The sequence below is a fragment of the Branchiostoma floridae genome, chromosome 5 (genome assembly GCF_000003815.2).
Source record: "Branchiostoma floridae strain S238N-H82 chromosome 5, Bfl_VNyyK, whole genome shotgun sequence".
NCBI lineage: Eukaryota > Metazoa > Chordata > Leptocardii > Amphioxiformes > Branchiostomatidae > Branchiostoma > Branchiostoma floridae.
The window spans coordinates 17151075-17172532 of NC_049983.1; the positions used below are offsets into that span (position 1 = coordinate 17151075).

Below are 21458 nucleotides of genomic sequence, written 5' to 3' on the forward strand. Positions count from 1 at the left end.
GCGAGGGTAATTAGATTACTTCAGAACTGACCAATCAGAGCGCTCCATTCTTAAACCAACTAAACAGCTGTCAGCCGGCCGGTCTCCCTCACTATTTACCTGTTTATTTCACCATTTAAAACTGGATTTTTAAAGTCCAAGTGCAGTATATTTGAAGGATGCATCCAGCCGCCGCTATCGGCTTGGTTTTCGCCGGCTGCTGCAGTAATGTGTTTTTCTTGGAGCTTTTGGTCACGTAAGTATTTGTGAGTCATGCAGCCGACGTGGCCGCCCCCCTCCCCACCCAACTACCCATGACAAGTTTTGGTGTCCATGCATGAAATGATCAAAAATTATAAAGGCTGTACACAGAAATACACCATTGTATCTGGTTATGGTTAACGTTTTTATACATATAACGTTACAGACACAGACTGAAGGGCTTGTTGGACTTTCGGGGAAAGGGTGTATCAACTAATTGTAGTTTCTTTGGGAGTTTCCTAATAAAACATAAACAAATAGAGACATACCTGAGGATTCCAAGGTGAATTAGGCTTCACTGTCTGTGATCAGTGTGGTGTCACCCTGCTATCACTGGCAGTGCTTCTTCTATCCCCAGGAAAAAAAAAAAAAGCAACCGACATGATGAAACAATGCAATTCTTAGCCTGGTTCGCTCTGGTGTTCATTATATACTACTGTATATATACAGTCGCTTCTAGCTCTGACATTCATTATACACTATATATATCGCTTTTCTGCTGTTCCGTCTGGGAACCCTGACCATCCTAATGTCTGGAATCATCCAAATTTTGGACGCAGGCGCTGATTGGTCCCTACACATGGGCGAATCATGGAATGAGTTCAAGTGATCGTTCGAACAAAGGTTCCAACACTGGACAAGCTGCGGGAGGGCCTGTTGTCATCGAACGAGTGCTCTAGAACCAATTCCTTAATTCACTCATTAACTGCCGTTAGCACCTAGCGGTTCGAACGTGCAGGTCTCCAGACGGATAGCAGAAGCGAACATAGGAGCAAACTGCTATCCGGATGTGTACAAAGTCTACTAGTGTCAGTGTACAATGACGGAGAAAGGGCTGGGGTCTCGAATCCAGGCTGAAAAGACTGGACCATCTACAAATTATGATCAATTGAAGAGTGGCCCAAACTGGAGCCAAAAGCTCCTACCAGGCTGAAATGATCTACTCGACTCTGATCTAACAAGATTTGCAGAACAAAGAAGAACACAGATGTTGGGGTGGAAAGTTGAAATGTTTTCTGACATCTAGAGTGAGGTAACGGGAGGGGGCCATACTTCGACAGGGGTCCAAATTTCGACAGGTTTTAAAAATCATTGTTGCGGAGAAATGCATAGATGCCTGCACATGAGAAGTACACTAGCTGTAGACTAAACCTTGTTGTAAATAACTACAAAGACGGGGTATGTGTCGAAGTTAGCAAGTCCCACAGATAACGATTGAAAAACTTGCACAAGTTTGACGCCTTCCGTGCAAGTTGACGAGCGAACGTATCGAGACCATGACCCGGGAAACTCTTGAATTATTCTTCGCAAAATACGACATGTGAAAAAATACCACCGCACATAGAAATGATGTTTATTAGCCTTCCGAAAAATAATACCTGTGTTCTGTTCTGCCTTTAACTGGGTTGGATAAACGGAGCTAAAATGATGCCACAATGTTCACGCAGTCGGGGCCCCGCCATAATCTACTACTAGTATCACGCACGAAGGCGTTGAACTCAGTCAACCCGTCCGTCGAGCGACAAACATTCAAGAAAAATCTATCCCTACCGACTAAAAAATCCTGTAGCCATTGCTGCTGCCAAAAGACAGGATGAAAAGGCAATCAACTTATCAAGGAAGCCGAAAAGCGAAAATGCCATCACCGTCCAACGTAACAATGCACTGCCGTTTTGCCGCAAGTTGGTCTCACCGTGAGAGGTAAACGTTTTAACACACCGTATTTGAATAAGTCGCGTAATACAAAATATGACCCATATTTGGTACAAAAAATTATAATGAAGACTTTTAGTGCTATTCTATTTGCATAAGTTGTTTAAAAATGCACGGCGATGGTCTGGTTGTTACTATGTCGGAGTTTGGACCCCTTGTTTGTATTGGAACGTTCTGCTAGGACGCAAGCCGAAAACCTGCCGTATTTTTCGTGCGCTGTCAAAGTACAGTGCGGAACGCTACTGTTAAATGAAATATATATCTGTATAGCTTCAATAACAGTTATATGGATGCATACAAGATCTTAACTTGTTTTTGATGAGTTCACTGCAAAATGTACATTGACAAAATCCATGCGCATCCACTTAGAACGGGTGTCGAAGTATGGCCCCCTCCCGTTACTGTCAATCAGCATCCTTTCTACATGTACAGTGACCACCTGCCAACATACTTGAAACTGCAGCAAAGACCAAATTTTGTCTTCTAGGACAGCTTTTACCATATTCTCTTGACAAGCATGGCCACGAATCTTTTGAAGCAATGATTTGCTATACATATGTTTGTACTTAAGAACATACAACTGTAATTTTTTTTACAAATCTGGTGCTATGTTCTGTTCTATTCAGGGAGCATCCAGGCGCAGGAAACATCGTCACCTTTGCCCAGTTCCTGGTCATCGCAGTCGACGGCTTCTTCTTCACGACAAACTTCTGTCGCAAAAAACCAGTCATTCCCATCAGGTGATAGTACTTGCTATGGACTTTTTTTTTTGCAGGGATTTAGCTTGGCAGTGGGAGAGAAAACAAGGTTTTGGCCGTGTCTACTGGTTGAAATTGGCCTGAGTTCCACCCTCTGTAGTGACCACTGGCTCAATACCTTAGCTTACTAACCATGTAGCAAGCGAAAGTATTGAGCCAGCGGCCACTACGGAGGATGGTACTCAGGCTAGGTGGAAACAACTCTTTAAGTGCTTTAGTAATAAATGATATAGAATATGACTATTTGTGGAGTCATGAATTCACAGAGAGGTCACCGCAGAAGCGGCTGCAAACATTTTGAAAATTACTGTATGCTATTCTAATGATTTTAACGTAAGTTTGAAAAACTTCCTACCCCTTAGGGTAGAAAAAGGGGCAGTGCAACTGTGTTAGACGATATGTTAAGACTTTTTTTTTACAACTTTATTCCAAAATATATCCAATTGCTAGAGTATCTGTTGTCTTGTGTGTCTTAATGTCTGGATGTCTTAGCTTCAACGACTCAGAAAAATTGATATGGAAAATAGATTGTTATACAGTCTCCATGCATTTTTGAGTACCAAGAAAGACACTTCAAATTGCGTTGCAAGATTGAAGAAATATGTTTATCTGCATCTTTTTTTTTTCTGAAAGTTTTCATTCCAGAGTCATAGACAGAGTTGGTACAATGAAATCATAAAGCAGGTATGGAAGCCATCACTTACCAGGGAAAAAATCAATAGAAAGGACGGACAAGAGTTGGATTTCATTCCGAACATATTCTAAATCTGAACAGCAAACAGATTACGTATTGACTTCTTTTCAAATGTCATTTACTTATGTTAAACCAAGTGCCGGTCGTACCCATAGATTCCACAGGATTAGAGTGTTATGGTTTGATCTTTGCGCACAGAAGTTGAACTCAATCTGCATGGATGATGTTATCACAAACCAATCATCTCTCAATCCATCAGTGAGGTTGGCGCTCACTCAGGGGTATATTGTGTAATCAGGTTTTTCCATGGATGACAGCCAAAGTCGTTATATCTCCGTCCAAGGTCGGACAGAGCCATATCTCTGCGGACAAAGGAAAAGGATACAATGTTGTATGTGGCTGCTGGAACGTAGTGATTTTCAATTACGGATAATTTTACCATTCGCTGATTTCTGATGAGGACTATTCTAAAGTTGTAAGCAGAGGGGGGAATAAACCTGTCATGAATCGTATAGTAACTAGCGGAGTATGTATGATTGTGAAGAAGAAGAGTCTGTCAGTCAGGTTACTGTAAATTGAATACTTAACAGGATGTCTATGCTGGCAGATTTGGAGGTCACTGCAAATTCATCACATCTCAAACATATCTTCTGTCTTGCATTGTTATTGAGTGTCCATTGAGGGAAACTTGAACACTGTAAACCCCAACCCTAAAATTATGTTCCCACAAACTTAAATCAAATTTGCAGTATCTTGCTATGTTCTATGTTCATTAAATGCAATAGAGCAATCATGTCTGTCCATGAAAAATAGATTGACAGATCAACCATTGAGAGAGTGGCTGCATGTTGTCTGTTAAATGTAATTCTATGTATTTCTACCCTTTCGTTTTGCATTCTAAATTCTGGTGGACACACCTAGTAGCGTATAGCAAGACAGAACATGTGTAATGGCATGATGAGTAGTGGTGGTGAAGAGATCACTACAAAAACTACCAACATGAAATCACCTTTTACAGCTAGCACCATATTTTCTTGATTGATTGAAAGTACACACCGGGGGGCCAATCAAAATATGCACTCCCGAATTGAGAAAAGCCTCAGACAAATTTGTGGGACTAAAAGGGATGATTGAAAAACCCAAATTATGTGCACACACCCCTTCTCCACGAATCTTTAAGTTAACACATCTTGAACTGGATGAATTCAAATTTATGACACATTTTTCGTTTTTTTTCCTCCAGGACAATTTTACAGACTCAGTATGCAATGTCAGCGGAATGGATAGATAGATATGAAATGTCCCATAGTAAAATGTAATTTCCTGCTGTAAAAATGCTAGTATTTCCATTGGCATCGTCTCTACAAACTTGTGAATTGCCACCTGAACTAACCTACTCCTACCACTTTATTTTCCAGTAAATATGCGATGATGGTGACCATGTTCTTCACTGTCAGTGTGGTGAATAACTACGCCCTAAACTTCCACATCCCCATGCCCCTGCACATGATCTTCAGAGCGGTAAGTTAACCTGCAGCCTACTTATATTGTCATTTGGCACCAATTTTGTATTTGTTATTGGTTTAGACAGCAGGGAAAAGGTTATAAAGTGGTGGTGAAGGAAGCTGGATTTGTTATTTGTAGCACCACTGCAGGGCAGTACTACTTCCTAATGCTAGGTGGCACTGCAGGGAGGAGAATGTGGTCCCAAATGTGACTAAGCCTGTTTCCCCCCTCGTCACAGTTAATGACCAGAGTAGATTTTCTGATCCATACAGCCTCATTAATTCAAGGAGTACATGCATGCATGTGTTGTCCTCTCTTTCTATCACTTCTGATTATTGGCCCTCCCATTTTATTTGTTGCTCTTTCTTATGACGTCGTTTGTGATCTGTCAATTCTGATAAATCTGAAAAATCCCTGCATGCAAATCAGAGGCCTGTCCAATTTTAAAGTCATTTTTGGCTTGTCATTTCCTAGCCAGTGCCTAAATGATGAATTATCAGCAAGTTTTAAGCTGGGCAAAGTCTAGAAATTTACATTAGTCCTTCAAAAAATGTTACTTTCCACACTGCAGTTCTGAATACAACACTGCATAATACTTCTGACATCTTTCTAAGGTATGTCTTGAGAATAAAACCCATGCGTTTTATGCAAGGTAACTTTAAAATTGGGTGCATGATTCAGGTACAGATACAGACCTGATTACAGCACGTTCTCTCCGTGTCCTAACATACAGAATCCCAGTGTGATTGATCCACTGCATGATTAGCAAGAAAACCAGCCAGACCCTGCGATAGGTGTCATCCACAGAGGTGTAATTTGGCAGGAAGACTCATTTTCTGCTCCATTACCTTCGAATTCAGCCCTTACATTCTAGCCTTGCTGCTACTAGTGTTAGAGACTTCAAGTCTAAAGCTATCAATCAGCTGAGACTACATTCAGCTCTCCATCTGAATGTAATGTCAGGTACAGGTACAGGTACAGGTAGAGGTACAGAGGTTAATACCATGGGAAGAGAACTGTATCTTGCTGTCCAGAGCCTTCATTCAATTCTAAAGCTAGCAATCTCTGAGACTACATTTAGCTGTGCACCTAAATGTAATATCAGGTAGAGGTACAGAGATTTACAGTTAAAGTACACTGAGGAACTTGCCTGTATCTTGCTGTTTAGAGCCTCCATTCAAGTCTAAAGCTAGCAATCTCTGAGACTACAACTAGCTGTGCACCTAAACGTGATATCAGGTACAGGTACGGGTAGTCATTTCCCCTTAAGGTATGAGTCCAGGCCTGTATCTATACCTGAATGATAGTGGCCTTAAGTCATCAATGAAGACCAAAAACAGTTAAGAGCATGTTTGTGTAGACCTCTGGTATCTTATACAGAGAAGCTATGTTTTCATTTTCAGAATTCAAGAGCAAAGATATATGTCAGTGAATAAGTATTTAAATCATCAAAATAAATGAAACAATCATACAACAAGCATGATGATTGTGTTTCTACGTTTATTACAGAAAGTAATTTGTATCTTCTATCCTGGGCTTTCACTTTATTTTATTTATAGCATACGGTTATAAAGTCAATTGTCTGTTGCTACAATACAATTAGATGTTTTCCATTCATATGCTTAGTGTAGATGGACTTTGGTGTAAAGAAATAAATTTACAAATTTGCACGTGGATTGTCACTATAGGATCACATGGCAGGAAATTACTGAGTGGACGACTTCATTCTGTAACCATATATGGAAGTGGGACAAGTTGTCAGAGGGCACGGAAAGTGAAAGAGGTCTCAAACCAGTTAAGCTTGAATGAGCCCAATGAAGAGTTGAGTTACTCTTCCACTGGTCATGGCAGAAGGTACAGTACAGTGCATACAAGTTCATTGTACCAGGCAAATTCCCCAGGTTCTTGTCAACAATTACATTCACAATAAACAGTGGACCACAGCTTAATGTCCCATCCCAAGGACTGAGACCCTTTCCTCTTAAATTTCAGTAGCGTGCATGTCAAGTAAGTGACAACGGCCAGGAATTTTTTCAGTCTAAAGGCAGGGTCCTTTCAACCACTGCACTCTACTCTATGACCCCTGAACAGTCGGAATTGGTCTGTAGAAAACAAATTATGCTACAGCAAATAATAACTAATAATATTTGATGCAATCTGAATCGCTATCATCCCAAGGCAGTGAATGTGCTATGCCACACGAGTAGTACTGTCGATGAATCCTATTCACCAAATCAGACCCCCATGATTACTACCTGAAAAGATTAGTCCTCCACTTTGGCTCCATTATGGCAGTAACGTCACCTAGATGATGGATACAGGCCTACAGGGTACTACAATATGCATTTTGATTGCAGCAAGTATAGACTGTCTCGTTTGGGTTCCTTTCATGCGAAATGTAGGCCAAGGGCAAATACACCCATGTGCGTAATTTGGAAAATGACATATGCTGCACAATTGTTCCCAGTAGAGTGTGCTTGACTTCCTGATCTCGTCCTGTGCCAAACTTGATGGAGATGTTTTGACTTTTCTCCGAAATGTCGGTGACTCATTGATTGGTTCATGTACTGTAAATTCATTTATTTTTGCAGGGAGTTTTTTAACTGTTTGCAGTACACAGCTGAAACTGTTTTAGTGCAGTAGTAATACTGTAGAAAAGCACATTCACTTTGTCATGAAAACTTGCAAAACTAAAGCCACTGCAAAAATTTTAAAGGTCTGCAGTACCTTTTGTATCATGCAAAAGGCAGATGCTGCACTGTATCAAATTTGATTAAAAATATTATTGAAGTTCATTCTTAGAAACTATTATAGCATAGATACACAAACACATTAAACCCAGAAATATTATACTATCCAATGTAGCAGGTTCTGAAGATTTTAAGTAAAAAGATTCAGTTGCCTCAGGCAGTTTTGAAATTCAGCGACCGTCTGCCAATCAACAAACTCAATGGAAGGTCGCTGACAGTGTGCAGCCAGCTTAGAATACACGTATGACTACTGTGATTTTATATGCAATTGTGGTTCTATTTAGCTCTCAATCAGTCAATGTGAACTGTTGCACTGGTGTGTAATGTGGTCTTTATCTCTCTCTCTCTTACAGGGATCTCTGATTGCTAATATGATGCTGGGGATCATCCTGTTAAAAAAGAGGTATGCATATCACCATAAGTCTTTGGCTACTTTGGGGGAAAGACTACCAAAAAAAAAAAGAAATTTCAGGCTTTATATGAAAACCTTTGTTTCCCATTTTGGAAAAAAAAATTTATCTTATTTTTTTTTCTGTTCAAGTTTTTGATATAATTTTCTATTCTGCAAAATTGATGAGAATTTTCAATTTAGAACTTGTATTAGGGCATGCATTAAGTTAAGAGCTGTACACATTATATACTGTCGATGATGTCTTACTACATGTATTTTGTTTTTTAGTTATAAGCCAACCAAGTATGTAGCAGTGCTGATGATCACTGCTGGGATCTTCACCTGTACCTACATGTCAGCTCAGTCTATGGTAGGGTATCTCTTAATCTCCAGGCAGATCATGTAGTGGCATTAGCAAGTATCATAAGCTCAGCCCAGGGGTAGGAGTTTGGTTGGCAAAAAGAGTTCATTGGCCACCATGAAGGCCAATGAACTCCTTATGCCAGCTCAATTCCTTCCCCAGCTTATGATACTTTCTTATGCCACAGCAAGATCTGCTTGGAGATTAGGTAAGTCTGGGCTCGAAATCAGTTTTGGGGAATAGGTGCGCTGGCAGGGTTGGATGAGTCCACTAGCCCTATTGTCCAGAGCAGGTAAAAGTGCAGATTGGGCAAGTGCATGTCCTACCCCTCTTCACTAGTCGTGCAAGTTAAGATTTTTTTCTATGAGTGAGATGCTGATCTATTTCTAACTTTTCACAGTCATGGCATCAAGAATTGGTCAACACCGAAAAATAGCCAATAATAATAGAAGAATTCTTTTGCTGGAAGTGAAAAATGCAGTGAAAAACGTCATTTGAATTTCTGGCAAGGGACAATTTGTTTCAGGCAAGTAAATTCTTTATGTACTTGCCCAGTACTAGGACAAGTGAATTTTAGAAAACTTGTCCAACCCTGACTGGTGCCCCGAACCTAACAATTTCGGTGCATGGAGAGATTTTTGTGTACTCAACATAATTCTATGTCTAACTTCAAATATTTAGATATTTTGTACATCAAAGTATATTCAACGGTTTTATTGCTTTTTTTCTTTTTCATCCTATTAATTCATTGGACATTTACAATTTTTATAGTAAGTTGCGAACTTTGAAGGTCATGATGTATTTCTCACATTGAATGAAATGCATGGAATTTAGAATGATTTTTGTCTGTTCTGTCCAGGGTGCTGAAAAGGAGGATGTTGACACAGAGGATGGTGGGATTGTGCAGTTCCTGTGGTGGTTGCTAGGTGGGGTTGATCATCAGTTCCATTCCAATATGGCTTTACGCAATAGTATAAGGCGCTCAGAGAGATCTATACTGGTATCCAGCGTCTTTACACTGCTTCAGTGGCCAAGCTGGTAGCTTGTGATTTCATTCCCCGGCCAAGTCATACCAGAGACTTTTGAAAAAAATGTCACATGCTGCTTTCTCTGCTTAACACTCAACATTTGGGAAAGAGTATGGTACACACACAACACACATACCAGTGGATTATTCGCTTGTTTTAGTGATAGCACAAAGTTGTGTGGCCCAGGGCTGCAGCATGGTCCAGTGCACCATTTGGTGTAAACCATTTTCTAACCTAGCCTCTAAATCATGATAGAATATAATGCTGGTGAAACTCTACCTTAAGAACTTGTATATCTGTGTTGAACTTTTCCCTTCAGGTATAGCCATGTTGACCTTCGCCCTCTTCATGTCGGCCAGGATGGGCATCTATCAGGAGGTTCTGTATTCCCAATATGGCAAACATCCAAAGGAAGCACTTTTCTACAATGTAAGTATCGAATCTACCTTCCAGTCCATGAATTCCTGTGATCTTACACCCTGCAAGTATAGCTTAGCCGTATGGAACAAATTGAACAAATTACGTGGATCCAGGTGTCATGGGTTTAAGTCCCACCAAGTATGATTGTACATTTGCCCTTTCGGAGGGGATGTAAAGCTAGGGGTCCCTATATGGAGGAGCTTCAGGCATTGTCCTTATATCCTTAGGCATCAATCCTCTGCACATTAACCATAACCATTAAACCCTTATCTATAAGAATAGGGGTGATCCAGTGTGGTTGAGTAAAAATGTATTTCATAGTTAAGCCAAATTGATCTACCTCTTGGCTTTGCTTCACTGACGAAGATTTAAGGGGGGTATCCACTTTTGGTTGCTTGTTTTTTGGTGACTGCCAAGGCCAATACTAGCTACTCAAAAACATCATGCTTCACCTTGATTGATGAAGACTGCCTTACCTTGTACCCTGTCAGATTTTCCTTACTTCTAGACCTCGTTTCAATGCATCTAGGTATCTTTTGTATTCATTGGTACTCTTGGTTCTTGGTTGCTTTTTCCCAGCATGCCTTGCCGCTCCCAGCATTCCTCCCATTAGCAGGAGATATCTACAGACATGCCGTCCTGTTCAGTCAGAGTGGTGAGTGTACGTGGGGCAATACTTGAAAGAAATTTAGCTTTAACTTATTACAAGTGTCAGGCAACACAGCCTTGATTTGCAGCATTGGCACATCTTGTGTTTTATTATCTGCTCAGAAAGTATCATAAGAGTACATCAGAATATAATCCATGTCACTTTGCTGAAAATATTTGAAAAGCTGTCAAAGTGAAAATAGTCTTTGTGTATGTCAAAGAACTTAACCTATACGAGTGATCGCTGTTGTTGTTTATATCCGGGGTATTGGGCGGTTGGTTCCTACCAGGACGTCAGTAGATTGGATTAAAAATTGATATTTAGATTAGCAGCTCAAATTACTGGTTAATATGTAAATCAAGCTCTTGCCAAACACCTGCTTTTTGCCTACCACTGCGTCACCGTGACGTCATCGAGATCGCCCGTATTGCATTTGATAAAGCAAAGTTGATACATATATATGAGAGATATTTTGTTTGCAGCTATTTGGTTGACCATTTTTGTTCTATTTCCATTTCAGAGCCTATCATGATACCATTACTGGAGGTCGGAGTCCCAAAGATGTGGTTCTTTCTGCTGATGAACTGTATCACACAATATCCTTTTTGTTTGTTGCCATTGCTTGAATTATAATCATATGATTCCCTTATTATACATGGTCACACATAAAGCTCAAAATCAAAAGTTTGGCTTATTAACTTTGGTTCATATTTCCATTGTTTCTACATCAATTTCAATGTATTATATATCATTAGAAAAGCCTGTGTAATTTTATTTCCATTGATATCAAACTCATCATCATTGTAAGTTCATGGAACAAGCACTAGACTTGCTTATGTAAGTGGGTCGCAAAAAAAAAATTGCCCAAATTTCCCTGCTTCTGTTCAACACCATATCATCCGCTTAGTATGGCTGCAAATGTCAACAATTCAATCAATACTGTTTTCATGTATTTCCTTGACGTATCCCTTTACGTATGTTTGTATACGCGGGGTGTTCATCCTGACCACGGAGTGCGCGTCCCTCACGGTCACGCTCATCATCACGTTACGCAAGTTCGTCAGCCTCATCCTCTCCATCTTCTACTTCCAAAACCCCTTCACCGTCTACCACTGGTTCGGGACGTCTCTCGTGTTCGGCGGGACGCTCCTGTTTGTGGATATATACAACATGATCAAGCAGAACTTGACGAAAAAGAAGGACTGATGATTTTAACTGATTTTAGATGAGAAGTGCCAATGCAATGATTTGTGGCAGATTTTACAATGAGGAAGCAGTGTAATTAAGTGTGTATTAGTACGTGTGTTTATATGTTGATTTGTCTGAATGTGTGTTTGCAAATGTGTTTTGTGTACACTTACATGCCGGGTGCAAAATACACTGCAAAATTAGTGTAGTTGGACCAGAGACTTCTCTTGATATTTGCAATTTATTTCATTAATATTGCACAAAAATATTGACAATTGTTACAATTGACGATGTTGTGCTCACGGGATTCCAATTTTTGGTTCGAAAATTTAAATCAGGATTAAGATTTCCATTCCTCATGTCTGCCTCAAATCACCATTTTCATATATGGTAGGAAACTTTTTTAACGATTATTCCGAACTTCTTTTTTGACATTACTTTGAGAAAAATTATGTTTTTATTCATTGCGTAATCAGGTAATATAAGCAACTATGAATATTGGTGGCTGTCTGTTTGTATTAACTCAGGACAACATTTGTGCATTACACTAATATTACCTACCTCTATATTGGTAAGACTAATATAGAATTCCCCTGTAGAGTTAGAATGTTATTTTTAAAGTACACCATCTAGCATACAAATCATTTTGTTCTAAAAATATTGATGCTTTCTATAGGAAAGCAACAAGGTCCTAATCATTTTTTATTTTTGAAATATGTTGTCCACACTACTCTCCAAGCAAGTTTTAGGCTCCAGCTTATTCTGGAGTCTTTCTGTGCATTTTTTTTCATGTTTTTTATTTTGTCACCTTTCCTTTGTGTAAACTGGCCAGTATACTGAAAAAAGAGCTGACATAAAGGAAACCTCAGCGAAAGCACCCCAAAATATGTCTAAAATCTAGGGTCTGCTTGGGTAGTAGTTCACACTTCAGTACAAAATACAGCTTTACTAGTAAGTAGGTGTTTTAGTTTACCAAATATAAAGTTGACATGGTATGCAATTTTGTTTAGTTTTGTTTGCCCATTTTTGTGGCATTTATATCATAGTATAGTGTGTCTATTGACGTGTTTCCATTTTCAAATTTGATTGCAATATGCTCAACTACATATGAGCCAACATTGATGCTTTTAGGAAAGGAAAATTTGCAAAGAAAAGTAATTCTGCTACATCACTTGATCATGATACAATGATTGTAGACAACTGAAGCAGTGGTTGACACTTCTGTACAAATGGTTTAAACAATTGCTTTAATTAATCTATAGGAAACATACCTTATGCATTCTCAGTAGCACACACCACAAAGATTATGTTTAATTACCTCCATGAAAAAATGGAGGTATAGTTTTTGGTGTGTCTGTGTGTGTGTCTGTGTGTGTGTCTGTCTGTGTGTCCGCATATTTGTGGTCAGCATAACTCATGAAGAATTGGGTGGATTGGTTTCATACTCGGTGTGTTGGTAGTGTGTGATGAAAGCTGGAAATGATTAGATTTTGGGCCCCCTAGCGGCTCCCCTTGGTACTGCAGCGCAACTTCCGGTTTTGCTATCTTGGTGTTCTGAACATGCTATGGTCACGATTTTTCAGTATTAGATAGCTCTTGTGCTCAGGAAGAAATGACATAAGTTTGGGCCCCCTAGCGTCTAGTTATGGGATAGCAGGGGCATTTTTGTCAAAAACTTCTGAAGAGGATAACTCAAGAAGGGAACAACGGATTTTCATCATTTTTGGTATGTAGGTACCTTAGACAATGTTTTACAAGATAAGATACTAATTATGCAAAATAGGAGTACATTTGCATAATTAATGAGAATGTTCTATCATAGCAGTTTTTTCAATGTATCTCTTGTTCCAGACATGCTATGGTCTTGACATTTAGGTGGTAGATAGCTTTTAGCGCCATAAACAAGTGGGGCAAGTTTCAGCCCCCTAACATTTAATTGTGGAACTGCAGGGGTGTTTTTGTCAAGACACTCCAAAGAGGATAACTGCAGAAAGGAACAACGGATTGCCTGCATTTTAGGCATGCAGGTAGCTTAGGCAAAGATGTTCATAATGATATACATGTTATGCAAATGAGGACTTTATTTGCATAATTAATGAGGAAATTGTATAGTTCCATTGTTTTCAATAACTGGACCTCAATACATGTAACACATTGTTGATTATGATAGGTGGAATATAAGCAGATACCAAATATGGTAATTAACTTATTTGCATAATTTATGCAAAAATTGCAAAACCACTTTATGATTAATAATGGGAATTTTATAATTGTGACATATGTACGTTATTCAATGATTAACAACACCATGCATAAATTATGTTAATGTTTTAGTCAATTGCATGGAATTTACGAAAGCTCTAAATTTTCATGGAGGTATGAGGTCGCCGAACTCTAGTTCTCTAGAAGCAATGGAAAACATTGTTGTTGTTTTTTTTTCTTTTAACAATTGATGTGCAATTGATTTTTGTTGATGAACCATCAATATTCAAAATTATATGCAATGGTAGACAATGTATGTTGTGCAGGTTTGGTAGGAACTAGCATACATGTAGGTTTTTTTATTCAACTTCTGTAAAAGCATATCACATGGTAAGTCAAAAAGAACGTTTTCAATTTACAACTGTTTTATTTATTATGGTACATTTTACTTTGCAACAATCTGATCTTTTGTAGAATTAGATACATGTAATTTAGATTTTTGTTTGTTTCCTCAATCCAAATAGATGGTGAAATTATGAAGGTCACTAAGACATGTACTGTATGGTCATTTACCATAAGGAACCTTGGTCTTATATATATTATAGAATTTAATGAAGTTATTCAATGCTGTTGTCTACTTCAAATGCATACTTTCTTTGTATACTTTTTCACATACGTAAGGTTAAAGGTGACAGCCCTTAACTTGTAAACAGTTCTTGTCAAGACCATGGATAATACATGTCCATACATGTTTTTGTTGATGTCTCATCAGAGGCCTTCACCTTTAACATGTTACCCAAAGCGCTTGCACAACTATAACTGTGAATTGGCTTATTGTACCAGTCAAACCACATCAGCAGCCATTTTTCCAACCTTGTTGAATACAAGTAGGTCAAAGCACATGAAGGAAAAATATTACCAATTCTCAATTCAGACTTTGATGTTATATTTCTTACCTGGATGTCTAACCTTCATAAACGTATTAATCCAGACTTATTTCTCAAGGGTACAGCAATGCCTTTTAAGACGCCACCAATAAGCTGTTTGAACTGTGCATATGCAAGGTCAAAGGTGTGTAAACAGGACCTTCACAGGGACCTTCAACTTTCACCTACTACCCGCAACGCACCATACAGCGCATTCGCACTGTAAACCATGAACCGGCTTATGACAACTGTCAAAGCACAGCTGTCGTTCTTCCAACCTTATGAAGAACTTTATGTTACTCCTTTCTTCTCAATTCAGACGAATTTCTCCAGGATTCATCGCTGAATGCAAGTGAACCTGTACGTGTGATGACTTATTTAGGTTTACATATTGCTTGAGGAGAGCCAGCAGTGTTAGCATATCAAAGGACTCTGTCATCATTATTCTTCAGATCTTCCACCCCGGCGTATTTGCTCGCCAATCTAAACAGTAGATTCCCCCCTGTGACCTTTATGGCGCACAAAACGGAAGGAAAAGGCTTATTTACAGGAGGAATTTCTTGCGAGAATTAATATGATTCACGTCCTGCAGATAACCAGATTGTACGTCCTTGATATTTACGCTTGTCGCCCACACGGTTTTTAACTAAAGGTTGTCGAACTCTCAGCCTGAGTAATGGGTCCCAAGTGTTTTCAAGGGTGCGTGGATGTTACCTTTAACACACATAACGGTACAAGTACTAGCAACATACTGGGGACTGCTGACTAGCAGTCTCTGCCAGACTCCCGGCTGGTCTAATAGTAATAGGGGATTTAGGACAAGTTAGGAATAAAAGTCTAATAGGAGTGAACTGACCGGCCGGCTGATAGCTGCAAAAGACTGGTTGAAAACCCATAGCAACCTATTTGGCCCAATTTTTCTCCTTTTTAATCCAGCTGATACGTCTGCCTGGAGACTCCTTGTAGGCCGCCATACAGCCAAGTTTTGTCGTAAAATTTTTAAGCTGATTGTGACAGAACCAACCACAGTCAAGGATCGAAGGAAGCCTTTTCCGTTACAAGAATGCTGAATTTCTCCTCTACGAAATGTGTGTAACTAGTCCAAAGGCGGTTGAGAAAATTGACCCGCCCTGAAATGAGTACCACGGCACAGTTGCAAGACAATTAACAAGAAAATCCAGAAAACGATCACATTTCAGTCGCTTGACTCTCTGAAATGAAGACCGTTTGTTTGAACCCCAAATTGTATCAGCTGCAATTGTTCAGCACCAAGGCCAAGGTCACTTCCACGACTTTGTGAGGTTGCATTGCGTTAATGTTGGGATCCGATCACATTTAATGATTTGTGCATATATTCAAGGAGGTTACATTACCTCCTTGGTATTTTCAAGTCGACCGGAAAAGGACGTCTTTGGCCGTGAACTTTACTGAAGACAAAATGAGGTCAATACAGCACTCACGCGGACTGGAATATATGCGTATGAGGTGTGTATATGATGCGCACGTGCGACTTCGTTTGAAAAAAGTCAATACGGACCTCCTGTTGACTTGATATACACGCTCGTGTGACAGCACCTTTAGCGAGCGCTAGCTGCCACATCGTACAAAGGACTATCGCAACCCCTGGTTCTACTCTCCCGATAGCCACGGTCCCATTTAAGTGACCCATTTACCCAATGGGAGTAGGTGGATAACAGAGTTTTGATAGATCTTAATAGTATTGGGGGATTGTTAGACGATCAACACACGTTTTTCCTGAGTGACCTTTCGTCGTCATTTCAATCTCCTCTGTGCGTGGGACGCACGTCAACATGTATGTGAAGAGGACAAAATCCTTGGCATTTTATTCAACAAGCAGTAGGGTATAACATCCGACCCGATTGTAAATATTTGTCTTTTTCCGTTTATCATTTGGTGTCTGTTCGTTGTTCGTATATGAAATAAAATGGCATTTTAAAACTATTGGTCTTGTCTGTGTTGTGCATATACATATATGAGCATCTTGGTTTAGTTAACGCCAGCAAAGTAGGGAGAACATTTGAAAATCGACAAGATGTTCTTTGCGAGATGTAGAAATTGAAAACAAAGTTATTTTAAGAACCTCAGACTAAAAAAAAACAGATAAAAAAGACATATAGGGGTGATGATTAGTCAAAGTCAAAGTAAATTCGAGGCATATTTGAGGGCAGGGCAAATGAAGATTCCCCCAAGAAACTTCTTGTCATTCTAAGACTGTTATTGTGACTGAAATGTGCATGATCACACATGTATCTTGCGTTCCCATCGTTGTTTCCATCTCAGAGCTCTAGTCAGCGGCTTTGTGTGGACCCAGGTTCATGCACAGTGGGGTTCCCATCCCATCTGTCGAAAATTGTTTACATTTCCTTCGTTCGCCGGAGGAAAACCTAGAAACTACAAACTGCAGGAGTCCTTCAGAAACGCCAAAGTACTTTGCAAAAGCAAACTAAACACCGGTAAGTGTTAGTCAAAGAAACTCTGACGTATTTACTGTGACATAGGAAATTTTGGGTGCAATGTCTCAGCGGGTGGTGCCAATGTTGCACGTTGTTTGGGATAAGTCTATGTTTCGGTGTATGTATATACGTATTGGAATAGATTTGAACTTGAGGAAAATCGCAAGTACAAAACTGCTGATAAATGTGACCATGAGCAACGAAATATATACTTCAACGGCAAGATGGCATTTACATAGGTCAGTACGTCTCTCCTTCGACTTGATACTGACATGGTTGTTGTTATTTTTTTTTAATGGCCAGAAAGTATGTCAAAGGGACCAATGAAAGACAAGAAACACGAGCAGCAGGATATGAAAAGGCAAAGGCTATTTTTTCTTTCTTTTCGTTCTTTGGATCTTCTGTTTTTCAAACTCGGTGACATTTAGTACAAGCTTGTTCGTACGTACGTACAAACGTACGTTCATACACACTTGTGACAACATGTGACGTACGTTTAACACGAAAAAGCACTGCAGGACGTTTGGAAATATTGACTCTCCAATGCATGTGTAGTTTAAGTCCACGTGCACGAACGATTCCTCCAGACAAAAATCACAAAGAGTCCCGACAACACTTAAGAGGCGGAGAGAGCTTCGTGAGTCTCTTTGCTCTGTGCAGGACGTCATCAGTAATGGGTGGTGAGTAACGGGAGTTGTGAAGTGTCTGAGTCATGGAGATGGATTAGGAGGGGGTGTGTGATGGGCGTCTCCCCCTTCTTCCGCCTTCTCAAAGAAATCAAAGATAGATTGGGATAAGCGCCTGTCGATGTTGTTTCTGTCGTGCAAATGATCATCTCTTTATCCTGCGTCTTGACTGGTACACGATTTGGAGTTCAATTTTGTTTTGGTTGATCCTTACATGAAGAATTCCCTTGGGCCTTTGCGAACAAAGATACATTTGGGTTAATTGTTTCTTGGCCTTTGCATCTTGAGTGTCTTAGACTCAGACGAAGTCAGGTCTTCTCTCATAGATCATTTCTTTTGCCACTATAAATATCAACTTTCATTTATGACCAGGTTCTCAGGAACTTTATTGGTTTGGTCACACCGATCTAGCAAAGGACATCTAGTCGAGTGTCCATCTGGATACACAACGATAGGCGTAGAGCATTCAGAAACCTGAAAAGTGCAGTAATGGGTCGGCAAACATCATTAGTTGTATGGTCCATCTCCGGTACAGGGGGTCACCAATGACGTGGGCGGGGAGGATGACTCCGCTTCCCGCTAGCTGAGAGGATATTTAAACGCTCCGGGTTTCTCTCCTGGCACCAAACGGTCTCCAAGGAAAGCCAGAAGCTCTCACCCGCTCCAATAGTTCCCTCGGTAAAGACTGTAGCTTTGTATCCACGGATAGCGCGGGAGTTAAACAAGTTCATCAGCTGCTACGTCGCACAATTCGTACAGTTCCTGTTTTTACAAGGTGAGTTACTTTGGGGTCCAATTTAGATCAGGGGCAATTTCCTAGACTATGTAAAATGGTTAAGGCATAAATTATGCCACAGTATCTGCCCAGAACTAGTCTAGAACTACGTGAGGCATATCTGTGAATATGTATTCTGTGTGCATGTTCGTGCGCCAAATGCTAAGAATATTCACCAATTAACCAATTAAGAACTACACGTGGACAGGACGACTTTGGTATATTGTGCGTATTGTTATTACCGAGGTCTAGTTCGAAACTGACGATCGATATCGATGTTTTTAAAACTTTTCATTCCTGTCACCTCTGAGCAAGAACCAAATTTTCAAAGATTCTCTCAAATCATTTTTTAAAGACGCGGCACTAGCTGTGCCAGCAGGATGTACAGGTAGGGAAGGGAAGGCACCAGATACCTAGAGTGATGTACACATAGAGGGCCGGAAGACAAAGCCAACATATGCATGTCTTTGACAATATTGGTTCACAGGCCGAGGCTCTAACAATCGCCTAATCAAATGTTTAACTGCGAGGTATTCAAAAGAACCCAACATACTTACCGAGAAAGGTGGCTCAGCATAGGGCAGGGAGTCAAAATGTACAACAGACGTGCGCCTTGGTGAGGAGTCACAAATGCACAAATAACAAGAGATTGTACTTCTAAGCCCCGGTCCTAATCTCCAAGCAGATCCTATGATGCCATAAGATAGCATCAAAGCTAGCCAAGGAGTATAGCCGACTAAAGGAGTCAAACGGGCACCTACGTTAAGTTTGATACTATACATTACGCCACCGTGGATCTGGTTGGAGATTACCCCGGTCCCACGTAGGGGCGATGGTCACATTTACTTTTGTTCATTGTTGTATTAAGAGTGGCTTCGTTTACGAATTATGTCTGTCGTCTTTTTTCTCAGTAGATCCACATGTCACAAATGGGAGCCCTAAAAACCATCGCCACCGCCGTCTGCCTGTCCGCCATCTTGATCCTCCTCATCAAGCCTGCCATTGCCGGCAGCAGCTTCACCACCAACCCCGACATCTTCGAGGAGGACCCGAGCCGGCGCACCCTGCCGCCCCTGGCGGACTGGGAGACCGCCATAGCCGACCTGGTGTCCCGCTACCGGCACTTGATCCTGGAGATCCTCGGCGACACGTCCAGCAGCCCCGCCACACAGGAGAGAAGATCCACGGTAGCTCCGAGTGCAGCTGCCGCCGCTGCATCCGAAACAGAAATGTCACATAGTAAGTGTCACTGACGAAGGATAGTGGATTCTATCCGAAACGTCTGACCGTTTCCAAAACCATATCCAGTTGCTTGAGTAACTACTTTTTGGCGTATCTTATTACCTGGATGTCTAACCTGCATCGACGCGTCACAAAGTAAGCTGTTAGCTCCAGCAAGTATTTTCTTCGATCTCAATGTGGATGCAAAGAACCGGCTCAGTCTTACTGTTTTGGGTGAGATTTTTTAAACATTTAGTACAGCTTACATTCTGGGACTCTTTACTCTATCCTACAGTAAAGGTGCAGCTACGATACAGATGTGCTACATGTTGCGAAACACACGTAATAGACTGACACTGAGCCGGATCATTACGTCTGCTTCTACTTCTAGAAGACATTTTCTGTACCAAAAAGACTTGCATAGTTCTTTGAGAATGTTTTTTATTGCATTTCACATATAATTGTATATTCTTTGTCTATGAATTCTGGACATTTTATTCACAAGATATACGACTTAATGTTGGATATTTGGTATACAGATCTACTGAGTATATGGGACAGATGGGAGATCTCCTTTTGATTTATACTATTTTTGCTGGCATTATTGTACACATTTCGACAAACTTTCGGGAAGAAAAGTTTTTGAAATGGGTGCTACAAAATTGTACTGAGATTAGACCTAGAATTTAGTACAGTTTTCACATTTTTTCAGGTCAACTCCGGAATGTGGTAAACAGGTACCGTCAGCTCATCCTGGGGTTTTTACGGCGGGAGGAGGCAACAGACAGGGCAGCCCAACACAACGTCAGCCGGCCGCCCACGGCTACTGGGACGACGGGAGAACAATGATGGTACGTACAGCAATTTTTTTACATACAGGAGTTAAGCCTATCTCATGGGAGTCTGCCTATTGCAACTAGAGAATACGTCAAACATTCTTTGTTCTTTAATATTGCTCTGTTTTTTCTCCTCTACAGAATGCCGCCTATGACTGAGCTGAAACTTCGTGATCTGAGAACAGCAAGAAGACCGGAGAATATTCCCCCCAAAACGGACATGTTGGCAAGCTGTAAACAGGAGATTGTTATTGAAGATATCGTTGAAATAAAATTCTTGCAATGCTTTTCGATTTGATCTAAAAAAATTGAGCTTTCTAACGCTATTTTTGTCATTTAATCAAGACAGATATTGGCCTGTATTCTTCAATAACATGTCATTTTCACTTTCTCGATTATTCAGCCCCACCTAGTCAAATATAAGATTGAATATAAGAAAGAACTTGGAAGGCCATTGTCAACTTCATACATGTATCTTATGTTAGGATAATGACTGAACATCTCAACTGAGGTGAACCATGACGCGTTTCTAGTGTAAGTTTAAAGGGAACTTAAGAAATAAAAACTACTCCAGCACACGAGGTGTCCTTTCTTCTTTGGATGATCAGAATGCTAAATACATAAAATTCCTGGAACTTTT

The 21458-nt window shown here is 40.2% G+C and overlaps 2 protein-coding genes across 3 annotated transcripts; both read left to right on the top strand.

Moving 5' to 3' along the window:
- Window positions 1–19: 19 nt before the first annotated feature.
- On the top strand, window positions 20–12698 carry LOC118415677 (UDP-xylose and UDP-N-acetylglucosamine transporter-like). Its single transcript, XM_035820410.1, has 10 exons — window positions 20–235; window positions 2580–2693; window positions 4824–4926; window positions 8015–8064; window positions 8341–8422; window positions 9273–9339; window positions 9761–9870; window positions 10441–10516; window positions 11031–11106; window positions 11485–12698. The coding sequence occupies exons 1-10, from the start codon at window positions 159–161 to the stop codon at window positions 11714–11716; spliced, it is 987 nt and encodes a 328-aa protein (XP_035676303.1). The 5' UTR covers window positions 20–158; the 3' UTR covers window positions 11717–12698.
- Window positions 12699–18589: 5891 nt separating this feature from the next.
- On the top strand, window positions 18590–21394 carry LOC118415296. 2 transcript variants are annotated; one of them, XM_035819793.1, is made up of 4 exons: window positions 18590–18761; window positions 19673–20000; window positions 20695–20833; window positions 20960–21394. In XM_035819793.1, exons 2-3 carry the CDS (start codon window positions 19682–19684, stop codon window positions 20829–20831), a joined length of 456 nt encoding a protein of 151 aa, XP_035675686.1. In that variant the 5' UTR covers window positions 18590–18761; window positions 19673–19681; the 3' UTR covers window positions 20832–20833; window positions 20960–21394. The 2 variants fall into 2 exon arrangements, with proteins under 2 accessions (XP_035675686.1, XP_035675687.1); XM_035819794.1 differs by having other exon boundaries at window positions 19676–20000.
- The last annotated feature ends 64 nt before the right edge of the window (window positions 21395–21458 follow it).